This window comes from Labeo rohita, chromosome 7 (genome assembly GCF_022985175.1).
Source record: "Labeo rohita strain BAU-BD-2019 chromosome 7, IGBB_LRoh.1.0, whole genome shotgun sequence".
NCBI lineage: Eukaryota > Metazoa > Chordata > Actinopteri > Cypriniformes > Cyprinidae > Labeo > Labeo rohita.
The window spans coordinates 3,846,856-3,858,330 of record NC_066875.1 but is presented as its reverse complement, the minus strand read 5'-3'; the positions used below and the strand labels follow the sequence as shown (position 1 = coordinate 3,858,330).

Genomic DNA, 11,475 nt, shown 5'->3' with positions numbered 1-11,475 from the left:
CATTTCACATTTATTTGCTGTAGCTTAGACAAAAACAAAAAATGAAAAAAATATTATTTGTTCTAAAAAGAAAGAAGACAGTAATTTTTTGATGATCTGGTGCATGAGTAAATTCACTTCCTGTCAGCAGGCTTTGAAGCTCATGAAGTCTAGAATGAGTGCTTTGGTTGTTGTTGATTATAAGTTGCTTGGCCTGCGGCCTGGAGGAAGCGTGTGATATGAATAGTGTTAGCGATGAAGTTCCTTCCTCCTCCTGCTGCCTTCTCTGATTCTCTGCATCCTGTAGGTCTTTCGGGCCACTTCACGCTCTTTCTCCTGCACCTCTGTGTCATCCAGCACCTCTAGACTGGGGATCTGGCTTATCACATACTGCCTGTCATACAGAAATATAGCAGATGGATTAAAATATAGTATATATAATGTATGTACTCTGAATTGTTCAGATTCAGTGTTTGACTTACTGACACAAATACTATAGCACAGCATATTAAGACTGTACTGAAATCTGCTTTAGCAAGCCATGACCACTAGATGACAGCACACCCTACTGCTTGTTAAAGGAGAAGTCCACAGATAATGTACTCAGCTCCTTGTCATCCAAGATGTTCATGTCTTTCTTTCTTCAGTCATAAAGAAATTGTGTTTTTTGAGGAAAACATTTCAGCATTTTTCTCCATATAATGGACTGATATGGTGCCCCGAGTTTGAACTTCCAAAACGCAGTTTAAATGCAGCTTCAAACTATCCCAAATAGTGAAACGATTGGTTATTTTAATAAAAGTAATACAATTTCTATACTTTTTAATGCCAACCGCTCGTCTTGTCTTACGCCTGTTTTTGTTCCTGTTCATGACAGTTAGGGTATATCAAAAAACTCCCATCTCATGTTCTCCCTCAACTTCAAAATCGTCCTATCTTGCTGTTTTACCTTTTTTTGTTAAAGGGGTCATCAGATGCCCATTTTCCACAAGTTGATATGATTCCTTAGGGTCTTAATGAAAAGTCTATAATATATTTTGGTTAAAAATTCTCAATGGTTGTGTAAAACAACATCCTTTTTACCTTGCCAAAATCAGCTCTGCAAAAATCATCTCATTCTGGTTGAGGCTGCTTTAAATGCAAATGAGCTCAGCTCGCCCCGCCCCTCTCTTTTCTCTGTGGAGTGACGAGCCTGTTTACTTTAGCCGCATTTAGCCGTGTTCAGCTGCTAAACTTGCTAACTAGCACATTATTAGAAAAGGCAATCGCAAAGATTCATTAAAAAACCCTTATACTCACTTCTGCTGTAAGTGAACTGGATCATGAATGGTTCGCGCGAACATAGATGGATATATGTAGATCGGGAGGTGCATTCACTTCACAAACAAACGTAATCCACTGCATCTTCAGCGGCTCAGATGTCGGGAGTAAATGATGACCACTATGTTCATTATTACATCCAGCAACACAACACCTCAATCGCTCAATCGGAGATATTCTTGTCTAACTTACATCCCTGCTCTGGCATCAAAACAGAGAGGGTGGACTGTTACAGCTGATCTGAGGTAAAACGCTTATGTCAATCAACTATTGTGGGAGCGGCCTCTGTGGATGTGACACCACAACGACAGGCATCTGAGAATGGCTCGATTTGAAAAAGGGGATATTATTTTTACAGATTAATTAAAAACCACTGCATGGATTTTTATCATTATAGGGTAGATTTGTACATACACTGCCAACACACATTAATGTTCAAACAACAAAAAAGTGAACTTAGCATCCGATGACCCCTTTAAGGGTGTTTGATCTTCTTTGCGTGTTCACTTTGCAAAGACTGTGTCGGTACTTCTGCAGTGACGTAGGATGATTTTGAAATGATTTTGGAAGTTGAGGGAGAAAATATGATTAGAGTTGTTCGACATACCCTAACTGTCTTGATATAATGTAAATAACCAATCGTTTTGCTAGATAAGACCCTTCTTTCTCGGTTGGGATCGTTTACAACTGCATTTGTGATCGTTTGAAGCCACATTTAAACTGCATTTTGGAAGTTCAAAATTGGGGCACCATATCAGTCCATTGTAAGTAGAAAAAGGCAGAAATGTTCTCCTTAAAAAACATAATTTCTTTACGACTGAAGAAAGAAAGACATAAACATCTTGGATGACAAGGGGGTGAGTACATTGTATATAAATCTTTGTTTTGGAAGTGGGCTTCTCCTTTAACAGTAAAATGTGTGTGTATGTATACGTATATATATATATATATATATATATATATGTGTGTGTGTGTGTGTGTGTGTGTGTGTGTGTGTTATATATAACTAGATTACAACAGTCTCATGATTACCTGTAATCCATATACTGTGTGAGACTGCCTCCATTAAAGTAACTGGGCGCTGCTTCATTGTTCATCATACTGAGAATTCTACAATAAAAGCAGATAGATAAATCACTGGAAGTGTAAAAAAACATGGATATTCTTGGTTGAGTTGATTACAGTATCTACAATATCTGGGTATCTACTGCTGAAAGCCGATGAACTCACTTGATATTTGGGAACTTGCAGCAGATCTCCTCCACAATGATGGGCAGGTTGCTGATTTTGTTCTTGTTGATCCACAGGGTGGTGAGGCTGGGCATGTAGGGGAATTTGACATGTGCGCTGTAGTTGTTGCAGTCCAGGATGAGTGTGCTGAGCTTCTCCAAACCGCCCAAAAGAGCCGGGTTCCGTTAGCAGCTCAGTTAAGGGCGATCACATGAAAAGTTAACGTTATATATCCTACTGTGTCATATTTGAGAGCCTATGCAAACTTCTAAGGCCTCTAAATGCTAAACAATTTTAAAACATTGCTATAAAAGCATTGCTTTCTGTCATCCGATTGATACTTCATACTTTTTAGCACAAAGTCACTTTAATGTAATTGTATAATTAACTATAATTGTATAATTGTCCAACTCGTGGTTTTTCCTTTATGAAATCGTTACTGATTTTCATAAAGTAAATAACAATAATCTCAAGAAGACTTGCATATCCATGAGTATCATGTTGAAATGTGAGTCTCAAATATGATCACCAGGCTTTTGAGGAACATTTATTTGTTCATCTCTCAGTCATCATTGTATTGTGTTGCATTATATATTTTGAAACTAGAGTTTTGATCATCAAACTAAGCAAATATGATCTTACTAAGACATCCATTATACTATTGACAATAGCATTATTCCTGTGATCAAAGCTGAAATTTTAGCATCATTACTCCAGTCTTTAGTGTCACATGATCCTTCAGAAATCATTCTAATATAAACATTTATTATTATTATGTTGAATACAGCTGAGTCAAGTTTTTCAGGTTTCTTTGATGAATAGAAAGTTCAGAAGAATGGCATTTATCTGAAATAGAAATCTCTCATAACAAATGTCTTGCTACATAAAAGTATTTCTTTCTCAAAAAAATAAAATAAAAATAAAAAAATAAAATAAATACTGACTCCAAGTCTTTGAATGGTATAGTGTATAATGTTAAAAAAGCTTTTTATTTCAGATAAATGCTGAGCTTTGGATCTGTCTATTCATCAAAGAATCCTGAAAAAAATGTACTCAACTGTTTTAAATATTGATAATACTAATAATTAATAATAATAATTATTGAACTGCAAATCAGAATATTAGAATGATTTCTGAAGGACCATGTGACACTGAAGACTGGAGTAATGATGCTAAAAATTCAGCTTTGGTCACAAGAATAAATTACATTTTAAAATATATTCAAATAGAAAGCAGTTATTTTAAATAGCAAAAATATTTCAAAATTTTACTGTTTTGCTGTACTTTGAATCAAATAAATCCAGGCTTGGTGAGCAGAAAAAACTTCTTTAAAAAACATTTTAAAAAAAATCTTACTGTGCAAAAACTTTTGACTGGTAGCGACAACTGATATTTATATAATTTCATATAAGTATTCATTATACTATTGTCAAGATCATGTTTATTTACAGTACATTATAATCAGAACTTCATCTTATACAGTACTGTGCAAAAGTTTTAGGCCACTAGTATTTTCACCAGCTAAAAAACGGTTTAAAGTAAGTTATTTCTATCTTTTGCTGTAGTGTGTCAGTAAAAAATATCGGTTTACATTTCCAAACATTCTGTTTGCCATTAATTGTAATAATCTAGTGAGATTTTTGTTTGCACAAGGAGTCTGACAACAGCCTGTGCTCCACACTGATCTGATCTCACCATCATCCAGTCTGTCTCTGGAATGACATGAAGAAACAGAACAAACTGAAACTGAGTAAATCCAGAAGAACTGTGGCAACGTCTCCAAGATGCTTCAAGAATTCTACCTGCAAAGCTACCTGAAAAATTTTGCACAAGTGCACCTAGGGCAAAAGCTGCTGTAAACGCAAAGAATGGTTGCACCAAATGTTGATTTCATTTAGTTAATAGAAGGTAATTGATAAAGAAAATCTATTTATGACAGCATCCTCATTTTACAGCATTTTTACACAAGTGCCTAAAACGTCTAACAGTGCTGCAGCTTTGCAGGTAGGTTTCTTGAAGCATCCTGGAGACTTTGTCACAGTTCTTCTGGATTTAGTCTGTCTGAGTTTGTTCTGTTTCTTCATGTCATTCCAGACAGACTGGATGATGATGAGATCAGATCTCTGTGCAGAGCACTCGCTGTTGTCAGACTCCTTGTGCAAACAAAAATCTCAATGGATTATTATAATTAATGGCAAAATGAATGTTTGGAAATGTAATCTGATATTTCCTACTGACACACTACAGCAAAAGATAGAAATAACTGACTTTAAACCGTTTTTTAGCTGATGAAAATACTAGTGGCCTAAAACTTTTGCACAGTACTGTATATATAAGACAACTCTGATGAGAGTTTTTCATCCACTTCAAATGTCAAATGTTAACTACTGTATATATATATATATATATATATATATATATTTGCTCTGCATATTTTTACTCAGTTCATGGTTCTGAATAAAGGTGTTTTTCCTCCTCGAGTTTGAGCTCCACAGTCTCACTATATCATACTATATGAGCCATAAAAGCCTGGTGTATCAAATACGATACTCTATAAGAAACACATATGCCGTATATATTGCAAATGTGCTATTTTTCAGCTGTCACGCTGAAATAATAAAACCTTTTAAAGATTCTTCATGGAATATATATGTCAGTAAGGATCATTTAGTTTTAATATTTAATATTCCAAATCATGCAGTTTGTGTAAAATAAAGATAAAGTTTTACCTTTTTTTTTTTTTTAATAAAAGCTTCATGTCTGTCTTTTGTGTATATCTAATCCACATATTTACATATAAACAAAACCTTATAATATTACACACATGGCAAAAACAGTTGATTCCCAAAAGGATACTCATCCAGCAAGTTGTAACTAAGGTCCAGAACCTCCAGCGTGTCCTGTTGCTGAAGAATAGTGTCATAGGGAATCTCCAAGAGGCCCTGGTAGGCAAAAGAGAGTCTCTGCAGGCCAAACACCACAGCAGGACCGCTGGGGGTCGAGGGCCCGGTCTCCATATCACTGCTCTCACACTCTTCACTACGGTCGACAGTCCACCACCACGGCATCAGGACACATAATGAGCTGACACTGTAAAAAAGATGTTTTAGGGATAAATCAGGGTTGAGTTATTTTAGTCAGTTTATGGCAAGAATTATGGTTTCTTTGTAAAATGTACTAACAATTTCTGAGTGGAAAGGGTTTAAGTAAATCCTACACTGACTTTTTAGAACAACAACAACAAATCTTATTCAGAGACAAATACAATGTGCATGACGCATCGTATGTCTCAGCATTATGATTGTAAGGTGTGATGAGTATTCCAATTGCAATCAGAAGCTCACAAATATCAAAGCATTTTCATACTATGAATATCTCCACAAAAAAAAAAAAAAAAAAAATCAGTTCTTCCAAGAAGTCAGAACAGGCAAACATTCAGTAGCCTATTTTGTCTATGAATTCACATTCTAACTGATCCATAAATTAAATGGAAATTTAGGGCAAGCTAGTAGTATCCAAGTATAATAATTCTGTCAGTAATTACTCACCCTCATGTCATTCCAAACCCGTAAGACCTTTGCTCATCTCCAAAAAAAGCAAATTAAGATATTTTTGATGAAATCTGTGGGCTTTCTGACCTTCCATGGACAGCAAGGGTCCTACCACGGTCAAGGAACAGAAACATAGTAAAAACGGTAGTCACAAGAATACATTTTGCGTGCAAATAAAACAAAAATAACGACTTTATTCATCAATTCTTCTGGACCATGGACCATGGACCATTTTAACAATGTCCTTACTACATTTCTGTGCCTTACCCTTGTAGAAGCCTTGCTGTCAGGATCAGAAAGCTCTCGGATTTCTTCAAAAATGTCTTAATTTGTGTTCCGAAGATGAAGGAAGGTCTTACAGGTTTGAAATGACATGAGGGTGAGTAATTAATGACAGATTTTTTTTTTTTTTTTTGGGGTGAACTATTATTTTAAGCACCTACATGTAGTTTTGTGTATTTTCGTGATTTTGGAGCCCCCTACAGGTAAGTGAGTGGATGGAAAGCTGTACAAATGCTGATTTAAGCCAAGCATTCAAGGTAAGCAAAAAATAAATAAATATATAAATAACAAATGCAAAAAAAACACACATAACTCAGCTACACATTTTAATAGTTGAGAAGCTTCATTGTGCTGAATAAACAGCTTATTATTTAATAAATCAACAACTTTTAGGCTAATCTTAAACGTGCTTGCCATTAAGCATTTGTTTTGCCTTTATGTATTTTTAGAGTTATCTAATTTTAGAGTTTACACCGAAAAAAATGCCGTTAAGAGTAATCAAAGACATACCCAAGCCTTGTCACTCGTAGAGTTTTGAATGCCCCGAAGCCCCGCCTTCTTAATGAAAGAACCAATCGTTTTCAAATATGAAATTTAATTGTAAGGTTGGTAAACAGTTTTGGAGAATTTGATGTTTCCCCATTTAAATAGGAGCTGCATTTGCCTGCCCGAGAGAGAGGCGTTTCAAAGAAGGTCGCCGAGTGAAATGACTTGGGACATTTGGAAGGGACTTTTGAGTAATCACGGACAGTTTTGCGACAAATAGAATTCAGTTTAAGGCATTTCTCATTCTCGTATCAGCAAAGTGTGACTGACTCTGACATGCAGTAGCCTAAATTCTTATTAAATTCTAAAAACCTTATTTTTCAATGCAGAAGTAAGCTGTTTTTTTGGTAATGTGTTAGACTTCCGGTTCATAACATAAGCTGCTGTAGGAAACGAGAAGAATATCGAAGTGCAGTAAATGGTAAAACTGTTTGCACTACAAACCGTAATAAATTAAAAAATAAATAAATAAGTAAATAAATAAATAAAATATTTACCTACAGTTGCTTTAACATGACATTTGAATAAAGTAATGCAACACCAATGCGATTCAATTATATAAATAAATTATTATTACATTATTCAAATAAATAATATCAGGTTGTGCTTTTAAAATCAGAACTGTAATATTTTTTCTGTATTTTTTCTTCAGAAATGAACTGTATATGTTATTTCCCTTAAACACATGATGCAACAAAGGAATGCATCACCACATTCATGAAAAAACTAGATTACAAAGAGTTGTACAGTTCAGAAAGAGAAAGCATGATTTTAATGAAATGAAACTTGTAGAATATTCCAGGTTCCATGGATATTAAATGTTCTTTGTGGAACCATAGATGTCAACAGAGAACCTTCATTTTTAACTAATCTTTAATTTTCAGAAACAGTCACAAGAATTCCGCATTTGGAATTCTATATGCCAGAATTGTAACACTTACCGGGGTTAGCAGATTCTCCAGCAGTGTCTGCAATGAAGTGGTGAGTGAGTGCGTCTGCATATACGACCCTTCCTGCACAAATAAAATACCTTCTTTCATGGCTGGAAATGGGATCACAAGATGGGATAATCACATTGCCTGTTAACCCTTCCCTTGGGCTTTACATGAACGTCACAAAAATGTCTAAAATAGGTCAACAGCTTTTATGAATCAGCTGATGCTAGTAAGTGTGCCAGTTTTTAAGGTGATCATTTTAATACAGATAGATAGATAGATATTAGTGCTGTCAAACAATTGATCTTGATTAATCGCATCCAAAATAAATGTTTTTGTTTACATAATATATGTGTGTGTGCTGTGTAAATTTATTATGTATATGCATGTATATATTTAAGAAAAATATATTATGTTTATATATTAAAAATATTTATATCCAGAACTGGGTAGTAACTGATTACAGGTATTCTGGATTATGTAATCAGATTCCAAAAATTAAGTACTTGTAATTAGATTAAATTACATTTTAAAATACTTGTAATCAGGCTACAGTTACTTTTTTATGGATTACATGATTACACATTATTTGCAGATAATACAAATAAAATATTTCATTTTTTAGTCTTTTTTTTTTTATTATTTTGATTGATTTTATTTTGATTTGTTTTCATTAAATTCAGAAACCCCCTGCAGTTCCTTCACAAACACCAGTTTGAGAAACCTTGATGTAAAACAATGTTTAATGCACTTCATGTTGTTAATAACAACAAATGGCATACATTTTTCTACTCCTTGTATTTTTATGTAATATGGTACAATATTATCCTATTTAAATCAATGTGATAAATGAGTTAGGTCAAAAGTAATCTAAAAGTAATCCAAAAGTAGTCTGATTATATTACTTATAATGTGTAATGTAATGGATTACGTTACTAACTACAATTTTTTAATATAATTTTTAATGTCATTTGGAATTAGTGTCAAAGTATTCCACCCAGCTCTGTTTATATATAATATCAATTATGTGAATATAAATACATACACATAAATACATGAAAATATTTTTTTTTACGGAGTATACACACATATGTAAACAAAACCCTTTATTTTGGATGTGATTAATATATATGTAATTAATAATTGTTTGACAGTACCAAAATATAGATAAAGTTACTAATTTATACCGCAAAACTGCAAAAGAATGTTCTCAGAATTCCCTATTTGATGTAATCTCACCCTGCGTTAAAGAAAAAGGTGGATAGGCCACATTTATGTTACATTTAGTGTTGTTGAGTTCATGTCGATTGTGCTGTTGTTCTAATATCAAGGTTATGTAACTCTCTTATGGTGTTTTGTTTGTGTGTGTATGACACTGTTTTCTGTCAACATAAGTTAGCAATATTAGTCACAGATGACAAGGAGTCTGCTGATGAGCAAGAATTGTGATGAAGAGGAAGATGATGAAGCTGGGCTCTCAGAATGGGAGTCTGGTGAAGAATCTGAGGAGGAGGAGGAGGAGGAAGAAGATGAGGAGTGTGAGGAGGATGAGGAGGAGGATTCTGGATGGTCAGATGAGGATGATGAAGGAGACTCTGAGGCATCAGCAGAGAGTCTTGAGCTTTGGGAATCCTTCCTCAACAGCAGTGACCCTCACAACCCTTTGAGCTTCTGCTCGTCCATCAGCTCCAGAACAAACGCGAAGCAAAATCAACAAAGTCCCTGCTCACAGAGCAAAACTCAGTCTGCGCCAGATACAAGACTAGAAGAGTGTGAGCCAAGACCAGGGGCGTCGCTAGGGCTAGCCCCGAATGTTTTTACTCCAGCCCCGAATGTTTGGTTTTTTTTTTTTGTATGGCCATATGATTTCCACGGAATTTGTCAAAGTTTAAATGAATTCATCAAAAGTTGGTAATTATACTTAAATCAAGTCGCGATATGGACTAGTATCTGACTAGTATTCACAGCGACCCGTCAAAGTAAAAGTTCGGTTTAACTTCATTAACCATTCAGTATAATGTACGTGCCTACTACACTGTAAAAAATAAAAAACACAATTTGTTGAGTCAGCTTAAAATAATTTGTTACCCTGCTGCCTTAAAGTTGATTCAACTCAAATATCTAAGCTGTCACTTAGTATAATTTAACATTTCAGGTTGAATAAACTTTTTTTTAAGTTGACTGAACTTAAAATTTTATGGCAGCCAGGTTACAAATTATTTTAAGTTGACTCAACAAATTGTTTTTTACAGTGTACGACTACTACTATTAATTAATAAAAATGTATACAAATTCCCCACACAATATTTTTTCCATGTTTTAAATTTGAATAGTAAATCCCCTTGATTTGCCAAAAAATACACAACACAGAATTTGATAAGGCTATTTTAAAAATAAATAAAAGTTGTTTTTATGCATTCAGACATGCTAAAACATATTTGGTAACAATAAAATGTAAGGTGAGAAAAAATAAAACATGTAATTTTTCTGACCTTTATAATGATAAATTGACAGTAAATCATATAAGATTCATGATTTTAATTAATTACACATGATTAATTACATTTTGATTAATAAAATTAAATTTAACCATTAAAAAGAAGTCCAGAAAAATGAAAATTCCACGATATTTGGGGGGAAAAAACAGGGCCCTATTTTTGCATGCAACTATATATTTGCTGCAGTTATAAATACATCTTCAAATTTATTCTTTTATTTGTCTAACATATTTTTGTAAAGTTACAATTTTGTTATAATACTTTGATATGTTTGCTATTTGCAGTGATTACTATTTACTATTGTTCATAGTGTGACAAGGTCTTTAACCCCCAGTTTAATGCCCCTGGACCCCATCCAGGTTCAACGACCTGTGTCTAACAAAATCTTATGTGAGCATGATGTGAGCTCCCACCCAACACCACTAGCCCCTGATTTTTTGGCATCAGCCCCGGATGTTTTAATATCCTAGAAACGCCCCTGGCCAAGACCAAACTCAAAGGAGGGTGGGAAGAAGGTAAAAATGTCATCGATATCAATGTTATTTATTTACATTTTATTTTTTATTGTTCATATTTTAGATTTTCATGTCATTATTGTTTTCATTTTAACTTATAATTTTAATTAGTATATAGTATTTTAGAATTTTTTTAACAATTTTTCTTGTTTTTTAAACTCAATTTTAATTTTTAATAACTCAGGTTATGTACCTCTCTTACGGTGTTTTGTTTGTGTCTGTATGACACTGTTTTCTGTCAACATAAGTTAGCAATATTAGTCACAGGTCATTTATGAGATACTCTGACCTGTCATGAGGCATTCTGTTTTATCACTTCTATATTATACAGGTTATCAATATATTTTACGGTACAAAGGAAACGAAGGGTTGGTTTACAACCTTCAGTGTTTTCCATTTGCGTGGTGATTTTACTTGAAAATGAAAATGTCGTCGCCAAGAAACTCCCCTTGTTTTGTTTACAGTTTCTCATTACAGATTGTTTTGTTCTAGGCTTCGCTTTCCATATTTGGGTCTGATGCAATCCGGTCTCAACCAGACGCTCAGAGGCTTTGCCCAAGCCCCGCCCACTTACTGGACTTTCTCGAAACGTAGGGAAACGTGCACTACGTGATTTCCC

At 34.2% G+C, this 11,475-nt stretch overlaps 2 protein-coding genes across 2 annotated transcripts; one reads left to right on the top strand and one right to left on the bottom strand.

Annotated features, from left to right (window-relative positions):
- Positions 1-7,945, bottom strand: LOC127169016 (uncharacterized). Its single transcript, XM_051116214.1, has 5 exons — positions 7,850-7,945; positions 5,386-5,619; positions 2,530-2,712; positions 2,332-2,409; positions 1-373 (listed from the first exon to the last, which is right to left on the bottom strand). Exons 2-5 carry the CDS (start codon positions 5,595-5,597, stop codon positions 229-231), a joined length of 618 nt encoding a protein of 205 aa, XP_050972171.1. The 5' UTR covers positions 5,598-5,619; positions 7,850-7,945; the 3' UTR covers positions 1-228.
- Positions 7,845-11,469, top strand: LOC127168416 (histone H3.v1-like). Its single transcript, XM_051115274.1, has 3 exons — positions 7,845-7,889; positions 9,239-9,643; positions 11,349-11,469. The coding sequence occupies exons 2-3, from the start codon at positions 9,258-9,260 to the stop codon at positions 11,467-11,469; spliced, it is 507 nt and encodes a 168-aa protein (XP_050971231.1). The 5' UTR covers positions 7,845-7,889; positions 9,239-9,257.
- The last annotated feature ends 6 nt before the right edge of the window (positions 11,470-11,475 follow it).